Below are 20,006 nucleotides of genomic sequence, written 5' to 3'. Positions count from 1 at the left end.
TAGCTATGAGCAGACGTAAGAAATATACATACTAGATGAATGGAAGACATGTATTTTCATGAGCGCCAGCATCTACTGCGAGCATTTTCTAGGCTGAATCAACAACACTTCTCGGATTTATTCCGCACCAGCCTTAAGACAGGATAACTGGAGATAATGAAGACAGGGTTTAAAAGAAACATATTTCTATATGACAGAATCTCAGTGGCTGCTGGACTATAAACAATACTGCAAAACATAATACGCAGCACTGGGATTGAGAGCAGCGTCTGATTAGTCATGCAGATGTCTACTAAACATTTTATTGTGTCTGTTGGCTTCAAATATCCAATAATGCATATCAAGCACAGCTTTCAGGACGAGCCAACATCCTTTACTGCAGCCTATAAATGTAAGTACTCCTAACAATAAACTGACTGATACACCCCCTTCCCACTGGTCAAAAATCCCACTTGAACCCGTTAAGATCGGGCTTTTGTGTGCAATGGGAACGTGCAAACTCTGCATTTACACCCAGGTCAGTTAACTGTGCAGTAGACACAGGTCACCTCGGCTCAGCTTTAATCGAAATGTAAGACTCGGGCGAATGCACTAAGTTGTGATTGTTAAAGAGTGATAACATCTGCTGGCGGGGTTAAATAAGGAAGGAGATGAGATTTGGTCTATTAAGGCTGTTTTTTCACTGGACACAGTGTTGGAGATCGAGTTCTGTTCATTCCTATAAAATCTGCTCAGTGACGTTTTGAGGCCAAAACAGTTTGACTTCCCGGCTATGGAAATACCTGGATTACCAACCAAGCCGGCTAACTTCTGGTTTAGTGCCTGGCTAATTTGAATGGGGATAAAACAATTTAATCGTGCAGCTCTTGCTAGACTTTCCGAATGTTATTGGACAGAATGGCACAAATTATGATAGTGAACTGAGTCATTTCTCTGGGATTGTGGCAATGAAAATAATGTATCCACGGTGTTACAGATGCTTCTTTTGCAATGGGTCAGTTGTTGTTTTCTCCTCTGTTGCAACTGTTTCAGGCACATTTGTGACATGAAATCGTGACATCAGTGACATACAGCTTCACAGAGGTCTTGCCTCTTCTGCAGGAAGCAGGAATGGGATCAAAAGGCTGACCCCCATTTAAAAAAACCTGTGCAGACCCGCTAATTTGCGTGGAAACGCGGCATTAGATATTTAAGAAGAGAAAGCAGTGAGTTCCTGTCACCGCTCCTGTAGTTTAGTGTGCCAGTTCAGAAACTTAAGGTGCAGGAACACTGTATCCTTTCCCCCCACATTTTCCTGCCCCTGAACATACTTGCAAGGATAAGGGCTTGTTAATCCAGAGGTGAGATGAATGGCAGCACTGTGTATGCGTGTCTGCGAGCAGGAAGGAGGGCAGGCTGGGACCCCTGGAGCAACTCACCTCAGCACAAAGACTGTCTCAGTGCTGCCGCTGTCACACATCAGGGATGGATAAAAATATACATGTATGCAGTAGCCATAGAGTAGACAGGAACGGGCAACAGCAGAGAGCAAATGGTGAGCCAGATATTTGCCTTGAGTTAGTGATCAGCAACTCAGTGTATGAGTTACACAATCACATGCTAAGATGGCTTTACCTCTGGCTTAACCACCGACATTTATTTTGAAAAGGTACAATTAATCATCCAGCTAACACACATGATGAAGTCATCTCTGATATTGTTCGGTCTTTGTGCTGTAATTTTCGAGGAGTTATTTAACCTGGAGGCACAGGTCAGTAAGTGGAACACACATCACTTTGAGCATCAAAACCAATGAAGAAGTCGTATGGGCATGTCAGACAGAGGATAATGGAACGCTGCGAAGATGGGCTCATAAGCGTATTTACTCCTCCGAACAGCTTCTAATGCGTCGGCTCAGACAACTCAGATAAGGGAAAAGAGTTTGGGTCTTTTCATTTTTTTGTGACCGCCACCTGAAAGCAGCGGATGGTGAAATTGACCTTATGTGAGTTATCCGAACAGCACTCCAACTGCTCAAGCAGAACAGCTTGGCCAAATTAGTATCAAACACACTCAGCTCACAAGGAAGCGTGTGCACACACACAAACGCAAGAGAGTGAAATGTCACGTCATTACATTTTAACCGCATGAAGACGTCTAGAAACGAGACAATTTGAAGGTCCATTGTGCAGAATTTAGAGGGATTTAGGGGATCTATTAGCAGAAATGTAACATAATATTCATAGTCATGTTTTCATTATGTATTTCACCTGACACTAAGAACTGTTTTGTTTTCATTACTTCAGAACAAGTCACGGACAATGCGAACACTGGCTCTATCAGCCCGTCCTCACTGTAGCTCATTAAGACCCATATTCACGTTTTAATTCAATCCGCTATGTTTTCCTCAACCTAAACAGGTAGTCTAGCCTTATTCTAACCAAACTGCAAGCATACCAATATATATAGGGGGTAGGGCGGCAAAATGCAAACACAACATGGACATATCATCACCTTATAAAACTGACATGATGAGCATATCAACAGTTTGTAGGTTCATATCCAGCAGACCTGAGTTCAAACTTAAGGGGCTCTACTTTTTGGTCCCTAAGGGGAATATCTGCTCTTTAGCAGCTAAATGCTCCATGCCCAGCAGCTTATTGCTAACTGTGTCCACCTGCTGTTTGGAGCTGAGCAGGTAGTGTGCGTTGTTATCATGTTATGTTATCAGAATTAACCAAAAAAAGCGACGCTACAAGTGAGGCCTGTAAAAATCCAACCACCGACTGATAACAAGTCTGTCATATCCTCATTAAGATGATCATAAGGCAGTGTTGTTTCTGCCAACCCCAGATGGCCCAAAAAAATCCATTACTAAACATTTGCCTATTTTGTTGATTTATATAACTCCTTTTTTTTTGCTTGTATTTGGAGTGAACAAAAATAGCAAAGAATAACACCTATGTCCTCCTCACCATGCACAGCAAACACCAGAAACATCCACTTCAGTGTCGTCATTGTTCCCCTGCGGGCAGGTGATACGAGGTGTGTTTTGTAGGTAGCCCATGCAATGCAAACACACCTGAGTTCAAACCAAATACTAGGAATGTGACAAATGTATATGTACAAAAACAGTTAGTACAGCAGCAGACAAGAGGATGCTCTGAAGCGGTAGTTTTTAATATTGGGTTATCAGTTATCACAGATCTACTATTGCTGATTGCACAAACTCTGCGTCTTACGTGACATTGCCGTTAAAAAACAGCTCAATTTAGAGAAAGAAACCGTTTTTTTAACAGCTGTAAATGTGAACTGGCTGAAACCTCAGCTCGTTATCATCTTATATATCAGCACACCAGCGCAACTTTCAAGGCCACTAACCATCATAGATGCATTCATCACAGGAGAGAAGAGGAGTGGGAGTTCAGTCCCTCTATTTTCTCCAGTTTAAGCTCACCGCCGAAGGGATGAAAGAAAATCATTCACCAACTTTCCAGCCACCCAACTGTTCGCTCCTGACATTCATGAGCGCCCGTGTGAAGCGACTGCAGTGCAAGTCCGAGGATCCTTGTGGGTGTGCATGAGTCAACACTTTCATAAGGTATGCAAATCAGTATTTTTGAGTCATTTCAGTGACTGTGGACACTACAAATCCAGATATCCAACAGTTACTCTCTGAAGTCATGGCCCCAGTAAAGGACAGGATCATTGAGCTGGATGACCCCCTTAATGGTCATATGTTCACATGATTACAGCATTGCTCTCTGGGTCCATAAAGCCTGGACAGCTACGCAGCTGAACTAACAAACTTGCTAATTGAGTGAACGCTAGCTTAACACTTCTTGTGCTCCTTCAAATCAAGTTTGCCACTTGAGGATCATGATGGCCAAACAGCTGGTTGGAAGAGGTAAGGAGGGAAGACGGGCTGGTGCCTACAAATGCGATGGAAAAAACAGCAAAAAAGATCTGAGCGGCCCAACACATGGGGCGGTTCACCAGGACGCTAACAGACGGTCAGCCAACCGCTGGCACCAGGCATCCACCCTCGGCTGCTTCACGGTGAGTAAAAGCTACAACTCCTCAAAACCCAAGCAGCCGTGTCTTGCTTTGCAACCGTGTTCGGTGTCGAATACTAACGTTTTTCAAAGTATTGTATCGAAGTTAGAAATGTCCAACTCGTGACTACACTAATATGTAGCACAGTATCCTGAGAACAAAATCCCCAGAGGGTGTGACCAGCAGGGGAGAAACAGATAGAAGCTCAGACTGGCACTAAATGTTCTTGGCTTGGCCACTGAGTTTGAAGCTCACTGCTACAGTTTAGCCTGTCAGTGACCGCTTACAGTTCACTTCGCTGTGTCACTTTCTGGTAGGAACAGGCCTTTGGTTTATTGCCTGTGATGAGCAATACGTTTTGAAACAGTGCTGAGGGTTAATTAGGCAACAGTCATTTCTATCAAACCCGATTTCAAAAGAGTCACGACACATAGACAACAGGAGGCACATAAGCTCGTCCTGTCGGCCTCCTGTGTGCCTCATTTGATACACAAGCTTCTTCAGTGATGCTTTAAAAATAAAATTAAGTCATCGGTTTCATGAGCCGCTTGGATTAAACGCAACGCCGCTCCTCCTCGCTTTTCAGCCACTCCTTCGAGCGCCTTGACACACGCACACACACACATGCGCGCTACCTCCACACCAAAAAAAGATGGTGGTCTATAGTCAGCATGTGTCTCAACTTCCTTCCTCTCAGAAACAACCAGGATGCCACAACAACAGTCACAGGCGGGCAATCAGATACAGCTGGTCGGAGAGCTGAGGATGACAGAGAGCAGACAGGGAGGCTTAACATGGTCTGAGTCTTGACCTCCAGGAGCCAACAGACCCTGAGTTCTGGTTTTACAAAGTTTATATGTAAAACTTACTTCACCAGGGGCCTTATGAACGCAGAAGTGGCTGAAAAACCACCTGTCTGCCTCTGCTGTTCACGCATACACATGCAGTTGTGCTGAGTGCACAGTGACTGTTCAGTGAACAAAACAGAGACTCCTCTGCAGTCATCCAGGAAAAAATAATGCAAAAGAGGAGTGACAGTAAGTTAGTCTGTCTCTGTATCATGAAGCTGTACATGGATCTCTGTGGGTTCACCCAAGCTGCAGGGATGAGATCACTGCTCATTCTGTGGTCTGTTTCCAGATGAGACGAGCGGTGCATTCATGACAGCCACCGTCTCTATACGTGTGACATGTCAGCCATCAGAGTGGACAAAGTGGCGTGTGAGAATACGTCAAAGTCATGCGTGGCGGTCAGCTCCTTTTAGACAGAAGAAGCGTTTCGCGTGTGTCGTCTTTGACGTTTGGAGCAGTGAGGAATGTGGGTGTCTGTGCGGGTGGAGGCGCATCAACAGGTGTGCCACTTCAGGTCTCCCCAACACATTCTCCTACATGCAAATGATGGAAATGGACTTACACAAACGCATGGTAGATGAACGCCCATGTCCGCGGTCTCTCCAGCACGTTGTACAGGTAGTTCTGGAGGCGCCGATAGCGCACGTTTCTTCGGCCGCTCTGCGCGCTGTATATGAGCGGCTTCCCCAGCAGGCTGAGCCGGGCTCCCTGCTTCCCCCTCAGGCTCTCCGACCCGGCAGCACCTGCTGCGGCGGAGGCTGACAGCAAACCGTCTCCCGCGTTGTTCATCATCCGTCGTCCTGACTCCACATCTTTTAAGCCGTAGCCTTCGTTGCGGTGCCCCGGCGACGTCCTCATCCAGAGCCCGGTGCCGCCTTCGTCTCCGCTGTGGTTCCGGGGCATGGCATCACCAAAGCGCGCATCAAGTGCGCGGAGGTCTTTTCAAGCATGCGTGTCCTGTGCCGGCAGCTGCGCCCCGGACGAACAATACATTACACGTGCGAGACGCAGTCTAACAGGCGCTGAGCTGAGAGTGAAACCGCTGGCAGAGCAAGGCACGCTGTTTACCGTCACACTTTGACCGCCCTCTTTCCTCTCGCATCAGCCTACTCCACTCTCAAGCGATTTACGCGACTGCTGCAGCGCGTAAAGGCATCCACGACGCCTGGCCGGCGAGACGTACAAGTGTGACACCACAATAAGTTATAGACACAGTGTGAGTCCGGCGGAGCGGGATGGGAGATATTTTTAACAGCAGACTGCAGCAGAGGCTCTCTCTCCCCCCTCTCAGCTGCCTTCCTCTCAACCGCCTGTTGCTTGAGGCGTCGTGCCCACAGCGGATGCGCATCTGTGCTGGTGATGCCCGCCAGAAAACTTGGTCTCGATCCTCGTGTCACCGCGAACAGTTTGACTTCACCATACCTCCGCACCACTTCACAATAAAGCCACAAGGTTTTTTTTGTTGTTGTTGTTTTTTGTTTTTTTATGTTTTATTTTCATGCGGCGGCAGAAATGCTGATGAACGAGCGTCTCTCCTAATGTAATTTAATTTCCCGAAAAAGTTCCAAATTACACCGCATTTTAAAAAAAAAAGAAAAGAAAGAAAGAAAGAAAAGCCTATCAGGTAACATGGATTCTGATGAATTTTCCACTTGGTCGACTGGAAAAGTAACCACTGAGGGCGGCTCGCTGAACATCTGCAGAAAATATTATGGTGTGACCAAAATGACTTGACTGGGTCCACAGAAGTTTGACTTAAATTTAGTCATGTGTGTTCTGCGAGGTAAATATGGGTTTATTAAAAGGTCGCAGGCTGTTACTGGATCACATCTGCACTGTGGCCGCTGCCACTGCGACCATGCCGCACTGAACACACTTGTGGGATTATTTTGTCTTACAATGCCGCTGTGATGCTGTAATAATATAAACTCAAAACTGTTAATAATACAAAAGACATGCGGGCCATATGTTAAGAGTTAACTCCATGTTGGGCCAAGAGGGTTAATCCTGACCTCAGGCTGCCCTTGCGTCATCAGAATTGAAAGTAGTATGTCTCAGCATGGACTTTCCCTTCACAGTACACCGTGCACAGTCTCCCCTCGACATGTTGTTACTTCACAGAACTCTCTCATGAGGCTTCCTCACCGCCGGGCCTGACCGGATGCGGCTGTCAGATGCAGCGCAGCGCCGACCACATGTGGCAGGCGGTGGGGTGACGCTCAGTGAGGAGGGGGGCGCAGGGTGTCACTGTTCTAACAGGAGCAGCCAGCTGTCCTGTCACACGTTGTCCGAAAAGTGTGCACATAGTTGATCTCGAGAGGCTGACAGTGCGCAGGACTTCACTTCATGCTCCCCGCGTCTTCCAGCGGAACTCTGCCATCTGCTGGCGGCTGCAGCGCCAGACAGCCTCCGGAGAGGAGCACGGAGATGCTTCTGCTCTGCTGCTCCCAGCTGTGATTCTCGCAGAGGCTCCTGAACTGCATGGTCCCTGAACGCCCCATGGCTTTTGAAGGTTGCTTGTAATATTGATGTTCTAAGGTGATACTGACATGTGGCTCCGACTAGTAACAGATACATCCATCTGATGCAGTGCTGGTAGGTGCTTTAAGCACTGCATGAGATGCTTCTAACATTTAATTTACATGTCCTGACTTTGTTTAGAACTTGAGTTAATTTCTCACTCTGTGTTTTAAAAACCCTGCAGTCCTTCTGTCCTCCATTAAATTTGAAAAAAATCATACAAGTTAGTCACTACACACTCCTGCTGTGCACACAGATACTGGCCAGTCCCAGAGAGCTTGAGAATGACTTGTAATTGGACCGAGAGGTTTGTCAGATGAGGTCTTGGGTTTCAGCCTTTCACTCACTGTTAAAATCAGATACTCTCTGTGGCCACTTTATTAGGCGCACCTGTACAACAGCCCGAAGCTTAAAAAGTCTTGGGCTTTTGTTCCGTTTTGTTTACAACATCAGTAATGTGTACATGTTAATGTTGTGCTGGATTACATTGTGGTGAGAGTTGTTTCAACTTGTTTGTCGTTCTCATTCACAATCATAAGTGCTGGTGGAATATTAAAAACACCCCTCAGTGTGATGAAGTCCAGCACAACGTAACCCTGAACTAACACACACTTGTATTAACACACTTAATGACAGTGTCAAGAAAAACAGAATGTTCATAATTTTCAATCATAAAGGTCGACAAGCAGACATGGCAGCTATTGTATTGCGCAGAGAACGGTATACTACTTAATATTAACAATGCTGGAGCTGACTGTTCATGTTTGTAGGTTCCTGGGAATCCGCATCACGGAGAACCTGTCATGGTCATCGCACATCACCACCCTGGTCAAAAGAAGAAAGGACTGTGGTCAATGTGCAAAGCTCTCCTCAGATTTTACAGATAAGCAATAGACGGGATCCTGACTGGAAACATCACTAACTGGCATGGCTCATCCACAGCCCAGGACAGGAAGACTGTACAGCGGGTGAATAAACGCCCAGATCACCACTCTGTAGAGTGACAGTGATATTGGTGAAGTGAGATGTCTGCACAGAGCCCAAAGATACTAAAAGACAACACACACCCAGCCACAGTGTATTCACCCTGCTGCCGTCGGACAACAGATACAGAAGTATCTGCTGCCGTACCACCAGACTACAGAGCAGCTTCTCTCCTCAGACTGAGAGAGTCCTGAACACTTTCTCAGCACTCCATTGTCTGAAATAGATGTAGCAGGAGTCAAGGGCACATTGTTTTGTTTTGGAAAAATCCCTTGTGAAAAAAAATGACAATATATTGACATGTAACTAACACTGTGATCCTACCCTCTCACTGAAGTTACATAGTGCAGAAACAAGTGATGGGGTCGGAGTGGTTGTAACCGTCACCATTCTCTCTCAGTCAAAACTCTGTAGCATTAAAATGTTTTTGAAGCTGTTATTTAAAGGTAGAACATAATGTTGCTTTGAGGTATTTCAATGTGAAACAAAAGGAGGTAAAAAAAAGAAAGTTCAAGAGCGAGAAACTCATGTAAAATGTGTGAAAATCTTCTGGTTCTTGATGTTATAATTCACCCTAGAAAAAGAAACTTTAAGACCTTTTTTTTACAAACTGCCAAAATGACTGTGACTGTACATTGTTGGTTTGTGCTCGCTTCTCTCAAGGGAAAGCAGAAGAAAGCTCACAAACTGTATCGTCTGATCTTGTCACGTGACGCGTGGCTTCCTGCAGCGAGCGCAGGCACCCTGTGACACATGCTCAACAAGACAGTATGTTATGCAGAAACAGAGTCCGTTCTGAACACTTCTCTAAGCCAACAGTCTTTGTCATGGCAAGAGACAGAATTCATCTCGTACGCCAGTTTCCCAAAGTTCTTGTTTGTTTACTTTGTTTTTCATCTTTGGGAAGGTCATCTTAATGAGCAATATTAAAAATGACCCTAATAATGTTTGTATTCCACTTCCACCCACGGTCCATGTTTCCACCAATGTGTGACCTTTGATCTGATTAGATAGATTAATCCATTTCCTGAGAGCAGCATGGAAATTTTATCCTGACCTCTGACTTGTATGATCTGCGGTTCTCCTTTCCGCCATGGTCCGGGTTGTACTTGGAGGTCATGAACCCTGGTGCTGTGATGAGGGGGAGGGAAAACCGGGGGCCCGGCTGGCACGGCGGGGTTGGTGGGAGGGTTAATCAAGATTGCCTGCAGATGTTGTTTCGGGGGCCCTCTGCTTATTTAACGAAAGGATGTGGAACATAAATCTCCCAAGCCCTCTGCTGCACTGTATCATATGTTAGGTCATGCGGGAGGCTATATTGGTTCAACTTCTTCTTCGGTGAGGCACAGTGTAGCAGCCCAAGATGAAAATGTAGCCGCATTCTCACCAACAGCTGAATTACTGTATAAGGTGACTTGTTTTAAAAGTTGGACAAACTGCTGAGAGCTTCTCAGGCAACATCACGTGCGACAGGCTGAAAAGACAACCTTGAAAAGTCTTCAGGTTTTTTGTGATGTTAGGCTGCTGCCTGCAGATGCAGAGACACATCAGCATTTAAAGTCATGTCACTCTGTTTTGCTTTCCACCAACTCCTGAGGAAAACTCGGGGCTCCTCGGCTGCCCAGTGCTCCACTGCTGTGTGTTCACCAGCTACCTGCTAACTTTGTCCGTCTGCTTTTAGTGCTGGGTCGGTAATAATCAGCTGGTGTATCAGCACGTCACGCCGATGAGAGCTGTGAGAGTGAAACAAAACAGCAGAAGACAGGGTGAAACCACAGGTAAAAACAAGCTGAGAGGAGACGCAGAATCACGTGACTCTCTGGGGTTTGTCACTGTGAGCGACAACTTTCACATTAAACATATTCATTTGTGAATGATTAGTACAGCTTCACACTTCTATCAGTGTATCCACAATGAGGATTTCAACTGTCCATGCGATGCTAAAGCCAAACTGCTAATTCACAGTGTTATGTTTCTATAATCTACATATGTTTGTGTCCATATTTCTTTAATCTTCGATCAAGTTTAAACATCAGAAACTGCAATATAACTGGTAACTAGCTGTTACATAAATGAAGTGGAATAAAATGCACATTATGTTCTGATGAATTATGATAAAGAAAGTGCAGTGACTACAATGAGCGAGTTAGTTCTTGTCCATAACTTTGTTTAAAGCTACACAGTAAGAGTGGTGAGGCTGTGTGGTGTTTTTAAAAGCTTTGGGGCCTAAAAGACAGAATATTAAAGCAACATGATGTAACTTTTCCCCCTTAAGATACCAGCGTCAAAATCCTTTTGATCTCACAGTGTCTTGTAACAGGGTGAACAGTGTCTTTGTCACAGCAGCTGAAACTATGGAACTTCAGCGAGATGGTACGACGTTAAGGTTACACACATGTTTACTTTGAAAAAACTATTTTAAAGACATAGCATTATTATGAGGTAATGAATTGTGTTCGTAGTCAGCATCCATATATATACGATAGTGGTGTTGCACTCAGAAACTGTGGGGGGAGCCAATTCGCACAAAATGCCAGTTTCAACATAATGCTTGTTGAGCTGGAGCCAGCAGACGATAAGCTAACTGTAAGAAGAGATAAAGAGATGTGTTTTGGTATTTCTATGGATTGAACAAATATGATGCGTTAGTTAGTGAGCTGTACAGGTGCTTTTTAACCTCTGGACACAGCCAGGCTAGCTGTTTCTCCTTGTTTGCAGTCTTTACGCTAAACTAAGTGAAAACTCTCCTAGCTCTTCATTGTATTTTTTTAAAACTTGTTTAACTTTAATTTACTGTACAAACAGGATAGTGTTATCAACTTTGTCTAAATCTGGGCAATAAAATCAATAAGCAGATATTTATTTGTTATTGGGGCGATCTTATCTAAAGTCTTTAGGCCATTTATTCTCCTTTTGCAGAAAGGAGAAAAGGTGATGTATATCCATATTAGTTCATGTATGTATAACCTAAATGACATTGCTTCTGAAATGTTTACTTAACTTGTATTGTGCTTATGACTTAAATAAAACTGCTCTTTAGTTTTTTCTTCTCAGTTTAACATGGTGCTGCTCTGCTGAGGCATATACGTGAAGAGCTGACTGAGGACATTAACAGCACTACGGAACTTAACCGTCCCACAAACATGGCTGCAGATCCCATTTTTTTTTAAATATGTTTTTTCACTTTGACCTCTTGACATAGTGTCAAAGAGAGGATAATATTGATAAAAAGAAGTAAGACTGTTTAAGCCTAGCGATCCGAGTGAAACACTGAAGTAAGAGCAGTTTTCTTCCACACATTCTTTTTATTTGTAAATAATAAAAATGAACTTTTTTTTTTTTTAAATATAAAACATACACATCATTTGAGCCACATCTGTTATACAAACAAGAAATGTTGCAGTGAATGCTTTACTTTTTTCAAATTTTCTTTTTGTTTTCAGTGGTACACAGAAGTTGTAAACAATCAGCAATTTTTTTTTCCTGTTAATACTGACAAAGAAAAAGAAAAAAGAAAACCAGCTTCACCGGACGATGAAAAGTAAAAGTCAACTCTTCTGGAGTGGGACTGAACGTGGCCGGGGTTCAGACATTGGGCAGAAGTGTTCAGATGACGACTTTTAGAGAAGTGGTGCACCTGGAGTTTTTGCGGCCAGTTTGCGACCCATCGCCTCGGGTTGTCCCACTGCATGGTCCCTAGTGACATATTAACCGCTCTGCATTATACGACTTGGCAAGTATCTTTGCAAGTATCACTGAACCCAATGAAAGCCCAGTGAATAGCTGTTGAGTATTTACAGTGTATGACTCTCTGTGCATCTGCATTTATTCTTTATATAACTTAACAGTTCATGTGTTAGCATATCTGAATCATTATGTTGAAACATAATTTATATTTCCATTTAAGTGGATCTGATTTGTACATATCTATTCATACATCATCTCAGCCCCTTGGAGGTATACAGCGATGTGGAGTAACAGTAAGAGAGGCTGTGAGGTCTGCTCAGTACTACTGTACAGTACAGTACATCTTCCAGAGGGTTGAGGAAAGACATCAACGTAATCTTGGGATTTAGTTTGAGAGACATTCAGCACCGGACTGAGGGACGTGGAGTAGACTGCAGTTGAGTTCAAAATGTCTTTGCGTAAATGGGAATGGCTTCGGTTTCTTGGTTTTAACTCTTTAATATTCAAGTACGAGCAAACTGTACAACTGCATGCAACATACAAGCGGCCCTACAGTATGTGGAACTAACACACGTATCTAGTTCAGTATCTTTTTTTTTTTTTTTCTGTATCTGTTTCATTTTACAAAAATGTGCATGCAGCTTGGAACAGGTTCCAAAGTCATGCTGGCCCCAGATCTCTCCTGGTGGGAGGAGTCTGCAGGCCGAACAGAGGATGAGCGTTGGTGTTTGGCGCCCCGACAGATCAGTCCGATTGGTTACTTTCACATTCAGAGATATGCCCGAGGGGAAACTGCGAGCGGCTCTTCTTCTCTGCTTGTTTGTCTGTCTCCTTAACAACTAGACAAAGAAATGAACAGAACCAGAGACGGGATTGTTTCTTTTTTTTTCTTTTTTTTCTTTTTAACTATGTGTTTTTCTCAAAAAGTTAAACTTTTTGTTGTAAAAAAATCAAGCTCTTGTGCTTGTGTTTGAATTTCAAAAGAATGTAAACTAAGGGCTGGATAGAAACCTGAAACGTGCTGGGGTGAGGGAAGGCAATCCCTAAAAAATGTGAAAAATTAGACGGTCCTATCTTGCTCTTGCGTAGGTGAACAAAGATTTCCTTTTTTAAACTCTTTTACAGTGATGTTGTACCTTGTGATAGTTCAAAGTGACATAAATTTTATTTATTGGTCAACCTCCTGGGAGGCCTAATATACATCTATACAAAGACAACTGGCCTGGACATTTTGCCAGCGGTGGAACAAGGAAAACAACGCTGCACGCTAATCTCACTGTAGAGTGTAAAAATCTAAGCTGTGTCATCATCACCAGTCCCCCCCTCCCCCGCCCCCTGCATAACACTTGCAGACATTTAATAGATTTATATCATTTTTTATCTCTTGTTTCGTTTTTTTTTACTCTCCATGCACACATCAGACTGACAACATTATCATGAGCATTTTACACACTGTAAAAACATTTTGTGCCAGTAGTAACAAAGGGAAAGAAATGACAACGCAAACACGCTAAAACAGTGTGGCTTCAGAGCAGCCATGGTAAACATATTGAAAAAAAAAAAGGATTTTTCGAAAGAGAGGGACCAGTGATGCGGCTCCAAGGTCTAGGCACCAGAAGAAGGCCCTGTGCTTCCAGACTGAATACCCACGCAGGAGCACCCTGCCTGGTTGCAGGAGTGCCGGCAGTCTGTCGGGGTTCTGGAGGAGGCCACTACAGAGAGGACTGCGCCACCTGCAGGTGTGGAGGGTGATTACCTCTTGAGTCTCGAGCCCATACATTCCGATGCTTAACATACATTTCTTTGCTATTATTGTTTCAGTTAAAAACCACCCTGCTTCATATGATTCTCTGACACTTTTTCGTCTCCTGTCTCGAGAGTTACTGCGTGTAGTCTGTCGGCAGCCCTATGTCGTCAGCGTACACAGAAAAACTATGAGCTTTTTCTCTGAATGGATATGAAACACTGAAATGTGGCGCTCCCTACAACAGACAAAATTAACCGCGACAGAAGTGATTGTCAGATCTCAACAAAGCTTTCTCGTTGTGACTGTTTCTGATTGTTGTTGGTCTACATTTCCGCCATCTTTTTTTCTTTGTTTCTCTCTACAGTACGTTTAATGAGCGGTGTAGAGCTGTTGGTCCACTAGGATCGGACCCCAGGAGGCCCGGAGGAACTGTCGAGTGACGACTGGGATGCCCGCCGCGTTAGGGAGGCCAGTGTTGGGTCCACCAAGGAGGACGGTGGAAACAACTTGTACCAACCAATGACTGTGCTTGATAAGTCCAGTTCCTCCAATAGGATTTGTGCAACTCCCATGAAGCTTTTATGGTCCATCCGGCCGTAGTCTCCCCATACAATCACCTTAAGGAAAATGGTTTTGTGTCAAATTGCATAGCAGTCTAGTTTCTCCAGTAAAATAGATTTTTATCAGTAATTTGTCACAAACACAAAGACAAATGGATCTCCTGCTCACCTGTAAGACTTTACCCTGTGGGCTTTCCTCGAATAGCAGTGCTTGCTGATACAGTGGGTCAAGTGTTTTCCGTGCAATCTTGGTTTTCTTTTTGGCTACGTACGCTCCATTATTCAGCAGATAGACCTTGACATATGGAGCTGAGGGCAGAGACAAAACGATACAAAAGCTATTAGCAAGGAGCATGGTGACCCGCCAAGACAATCTAGATCAGATCTCACAGATGATTATATCTTCATGGGAGGGAAAAAGCGCAGAGCAAATTTCAGCAGGGTGTATATACACTGGATTTCCCCGAACATCGAGTGTGTGTATCAGATATGTGAGGAGTGTATGAGTGATGTCTTGAGAGGGAGGGAGTGATTAGTCGCTGTTTGGAATCTCGAGGTCAGTTAAGTTCTCACCAGGGAGGGATTTAGATCCTGGCTTTTGTACGAGTCCTCGTGCTCTGATGACTTCTACCTCCAGTTGACCCTTTTTCTCCATCATACCAATCTGGATGTCACCTGGGAAACACAGAAAAGTGAAAAAAATGATTGGTTTAAAACTGAAGGGGAAAAGAGCACTGACAGTAACTGCAGAGATAAATGTGCTGGCAGCTGCAAGATGAACATGCACAGAAAGAGTACAAGCACAATGGTTTCAGTAACTTCATGCTTCGCATGTAAGAAGGATGTTATTGGATCTTTTATTAATAGAGTAATAGGTTTAATAGTTTCACTCAATGCTTTAGCAGGTGATGCAGTGGGCCACAGGGTTAAGTATGTGAAGAGAACAACTAACTGACAAATAAAAGACAAAAAGAATCAGTAGAGTCTTCCATAAGGCCGGGTGATTTCCTGCTGAAGGTGTTAGCTAGGTAGTCGCTCTAGAATGGCGGAGAGACTGCAGCCAAATTTCCTGCCACTAACATGCTGGTTTTACAGCAGGGAATGTCATGCGCGACACATGACGTAACGCTAGCTCAATCTATTAGTAATGAAAGCTGTCGTACAGCAGCTAACTGAGTAGCCCCTGATGAGTCAGAGAATGAAAAGTGAGCGTCAGCAGCAGCGGCAGACTGTCACGTAGCCGCTAAGTTAGTGGTTAGTAGCACAAAACACACAAACCCCTGAGTGAGTCAACACAGCCTCTGGAGCAGCAACAGACTTGTTCAGTGGCTAACCCTGTTGGGCCAAAGCAGACACCTACAGCGGTGAGGAGGAACTGCTTACTGCTACTGGTCGCCTTTTATGACTGAGGTAGGTTACAGTTATGACATGTCTATTGACTATGTCGCTTGTGTTTACATGATCATGACATTTAACAGTTATTCATTAGACTAAACTTAGACTTAAATGAGAGCTACAGGACAGTCAGTGCCTGTGTAGTACAATGTGTTTCGGAGGAGTGGCTCTGGAGGGAGACTGTGGGACTCCTGCTGGTTTCTACAATCTTGCCTAACCACATTTAACATTTAATTCTATGTGTTATTATTATACTTTATTATCTCTTATAGCCCTTAATGGATTATACTAGATGAGATTGTACTATAATATATTATTTCATACAATAGTATTAGAAGAGAAGAGAAGAGAAGGGAAGGGAAGGGAAGGGAAGGGAAGGGAAGGGAAGAGAAGAGAAGAGAAGAGAAGAGAAGAGAAGAGAAGAGAAGAGAAGAGAAGAGAAGAGAAGAGAAGAGGAGTATCACCAGTATCTTACCTATAGCAGGAGTAGCCAGTGTTTGCCTTCCAACCAACTGCGCTGGTCCAAGGCCATCCAGGAAGTCACTGAACTGACTGCTGGCACCCAGATTCACTCCAGAGAAGATCAAACTAGCACACAGAACACATAAACATGAATTTGTTATGACAAAAACGAGCAATAGGACCCACTAAATTCCACCTTAGAACAGAGATGATTCATTAGAGAATGATATCAGTGGTTGCTTCTGCGTTACTCTTGGTGGTGTATGTACACAGTCAGATCTCAGAACGTATTGTACTTCCTTCAGGGAGACCCATTTGCTGCCAGTCATTATTTACAGCATGAGAAACATCTCAGAAGTTGGCCAAGCAAGATCATCCATCACAGAAAACTCCAGGCTATAATTTGATTCAGTCAAAGTTTGCATTTTTTCGTTGCCTCACTGAGCCTGGTGAGCCCGAGCTGAGCGTGTTTTTTCAGTGTGCTCATTATGTTAGACTCTGTTAGCTGTCAGTCACCTGACACGTACATGCAGAAATGGCAGCGTACACCTGAATGTAATCCCTCAGAACATGCTGGCTTACAAACTTTACCGTCACATCCACATCATCATTTTTAGACGTTGCCTCAGTGTGGCGGGACAGCACTTAATTTCAAGCTACAGTAGCTTTAACAATATCAAATTTGCCATTTGAAATTGACAAAAAAGGGGGATAGATAAAGGGAACAAGGGTAGAAAATGTAAAATAGACACAGTCGGAAATAAACTATATTCTTTTTGAGAGAAAAAAGACGTAATATAGGAGGAAGATGTCGAGTGTGTTCAGATGGTGTGGGGTTTACTGACTTCCCCTCAGAGTTGTAGCTGTTCATGCTGCCGTTGTTAGACTCTCTGCTGGGCTGCCGGCTCATGTTTCGGGTCAGTTCTACTGCCATGCCAGTCTCTGTGCTCCTTTGGATGGGTGCACCCTTCTCCTTCTTAGTCTTCCCCTCTGGATGGAAAAGGAAATCATAGTATTACAGTCAGAGATGCTGTCGTTTATAATTTCAACTTTAAGAATTGTAAAAGACAGATAGAGAAATTTACTAAATTTAAAGCTAAAGCCAGCGGACGACTATCTCATCTCAACAAGACTGGAAATGAATCTATGGTTTGTGGAATTCGTATAAAACTGATGAGAAATCACAGTTTTTTGGTGGGGTTATATGTGAGACAAATCCCTGTTATAACTGCTTGTAAGTATTTTAATGAATTAAACAAAATGATGTCAAATATGTTAAGTCAGGCTAGCTGTTTCCTCCTGCTTCCTCTTTGTGCTAAAACAGGTTAACCAGCTGCTGGCTGTAGATTTATGCTCACCATACAGACATTATAGTGGTTTCAATCTCATCTTTGAGCTGTCAGTAAGAAAGCAAATTAGCTTATGAACCAAAATGTCCAATTTTTCCTTTAAACCATTTCACTACTGACGCCAAGTTGATTCCTTCAAACTAAAAACCCTTGTTGTTAACAGACGGCCAGACTTTTAGTCAGCAGTGCAGTATGGGCTGCAGAGCCACAGGAGACATTGTACAACTGCTTTCACAGAAAAGGATTGGTGGAGTGCCCCTTTAAACCAAAAATGTTTCCATAAATCACGAAAGTACACATAGTAGTAAAGCATGACAGATTAATGGCCCCACTTCCGGAGCACATTCATCAATGGGATTTCCACATTAAATGCGGATGTCTCTGATGTCTCAGTCTGAAGCACTGCCAGAGTCCCACCCATGTCCGGCTGAATCTGGTAATCAGTAGTAAACAGGAAATTGTTGGGCAGAAAAACAACCCCCACAACACTGTGTGGCATCTTGGACAGGGGTTTGTCCACCGTCTGATTCATAATATTGGCACATATGGTGAATAGAGACAAACGCGGCTTCATTTCTGAGCCTCCTTTACGCTGAGCATGAGATCAGTTTTTACTTCAAGCAGGTGAGCTGATCAACGATACTCAAACAGCCTGAGCAACAGATAAAATGCTACAGAATTATCATGGAACCCGTTGTTAGATTTTTTTGTTTTGTTTTGTTTTATGTCCACTACAAAGAGGTCAGGGGGGCGAATTCTCACAAGAGACACCCTAAAAAGAAGAATGGTCAAAATGTGTTCAGCAAAGCCTGGGATATTCTGACCTTTAGTACCTGTTCTGGGTCAAGCCCTGGAGACATTTGCTACTACAACTGAGTAAAATCAATACGAACAGTCAAGCATTCAGCCTTTGATTTTAACAGAAAACAACATCCCTTCATTATCTGGGGATGATTCATTATTAGTCTGCATAATAACCCTCATCAATGCCATATTAATACAAAAAAATTGAGCTATAATAATCTTACATTACTGGTAACAAATGTTGCAAGATAGTCGCAACTAAAAGTTAACAATTAAGCCTAAAAAGCATTATTAATCATAAGTCAGTACTGACAACACTCTCACTTTACTAGGAAAGGGTTTAAAGGCAGAGTTGGATCAATTTCTAATTTCCATTTCTCATAGGTTACATGAGGTATTATCAAGGTGAATCAGTGATTGCACTATGAATTCTAGTCCCTCAGCTGAGTTCACAGCTTCCTCTTAACCTCAGACAGCTACGTGATAGTTACAGGTTGCTTTCCAGTAATTATACAGTTTTTGACAAAATGATTGTGTCATGTTCCGTCTGCATCTTTACACCCACGACAAAGATGTGACCCATCATCCAAAACCTTATACAATCTGGCTTTCGGGGACTATGACCAGTGTATTGTTTGGAGTTGACTGAACATTTATGCACACTTTAGAGACTCATCATCTATCACACCTCCAGCTCAAGCTCCCGCATCGGGTTAAGTGCAGCTGTGTTGGCATCCATGTGTCTCTGTTCTGTGAAGTAAAAATAAATTAGTTTTTCAAATGTGTTGATAGTGTAACGTGCATCATGGGGACACATTTCCTCCTAGTAAACAATGTCCCTTACGTAACCTTGGATTTGCAATTATCTGAAGAAATAAGAGGCCGGGACATTATATGTGCATTGGATTTGCTCAAACAACATATAGTGGCCATTTATGTACAAGTGACCTCTGTCCTTGATGCCTTTAGTCATCCATTCTGTGAAGACTTGGTCATCTAAGCCGAGAAGAAAAGCATGGTTTTCATATACTGGGCTATTGGAGTAAATTTCAGGAGCTTTTTTGGTATGAATTTATTTGTTTTCATTTGTTTGCAGCACTAACACCTACAGTTATCATAACCCATCCAAGTTACACACTGCTCCTCAGTGTATGCAAAGACACTTAATGATTAAATTATTCCTGCATAAACAACTAAATTTAGAAGCTGCCTTCTCAAATTATAAAAGAAACGTTTGGGCTAAAAGAAAAAAATAATTCTAGTATGCTTAGAACCAATATTAAATGTCAAAGGAAAAAGCTCCTGGTTAAAGCCCAGGTGTACAAAACAAGCAAAGTGAAAACACTTTTGAAGTATGTATTTAGGTACATTACATTACCCCTAAGAAACACCTACCATCAACTAATAGCTGCTTAAGAGAATGATTAGCTAATAAACCCATTTTAGTTAATTTGATACCTTTGTACTAAAGTTTAATATAGTTGATCTTAGTCATCTTTTCTTTTTAGATTCATATCCATTTCATCTTACTTTTCAAACCTATGAACTTAGACAAACAGTACAGCAAAGTACTAGTTGGTCCCTAGTTATTAGATGGGTAGGAAAAGTAGGG

The 20,006-nt window shown here is 43.2% G+C and overlaps 2 protein-coding genes across 6 annotated transcripts in view; both read right to left on the bottom strand.

Annotated features, from left to right (window-relative positions):
• kcnq5b (potassium voltage-gated channel, KQT-like subfamily, member 5b) overlaps positions 1–6,957 on the bottom strand; it is a 115,347-nt gene extending 108,390 nt beyond the window's left edge. For 2 of the 5 annotated variants that reach the window (XM_037091715.1, XM_037091905.1), the window contains exon 1: positions 5,449–6,955. In XM_037091715.1, coding sequence (XP_036947610.1) covers positions 5,449–5,789 — 341 coding nt within the window. In that variant the 5' untranslated portion in view covers positions 5,790–6,955. Of the gene's footprint in view, positions 1–3,360; positions 3,442–5,448 lie in introns of those variants that run through there. The other 3 variants (XM_037091802.1, XM_037091874.1, XM_037091916.1) reach the window with 3 other exon arrangements.
• A 4,869-nt stretch (positions 6,958–11,826) lies between these two features.
• rims1b (regulating synaptic membrane exocytosis 1b) overlaps positions 11,827–20,006 on the bottom strand; it is an 80,574-nt gene continuing 72,394 nt past the window's right edge. Inside the window, exons 29-33 of the mRNA XM_037098957.1 lie at positions 17,087–17,231; positions 16,255–16,367; positions 14,958–15,059; positions 14,554–14,693; positions 11,827–14,441 (exon numbers count right to left, since the gene is read on the bottom strand). Of these exons, the coding sequence (XP_036954852.1) occupies positions 14,223–14,441; positions 14,554–14,693; positions 14,958–15,059; positions 16,255–16,367; positions 17,087–17,231 (719 nt within the window). The 3' untranslated portion in view covers positions 11,827–14,222. The remainder of the gene's footprint in view (positions 14,442–14,553; positions 14,694–14,957; positions 15,060–16,254; positions 16,368–17,086; positions 17,232–20,006) is intronic.

This window comes from Acanthopagrus latus, chromosome 1, assembly GCF_904848185.1.
Source record: "Acanthopagrus latus isolate v.2019 chromosome 1, fAcaLat1.1, whole genome shotgun sequence".
In the NCBI taxonomy this organism is placed as follows: domain Eukaryota; kingdom Metazoa; phylum Chordata; class Actinopteri; order Spariformes; family Sparidae; genus Acanthopagrus; species Acanthopagrus latus.
The sequence above is the reverse complement of the archived record's forward strand: the minus strand, read 5'-3'. Positions and strand labels throughout refer to the sequence as shown.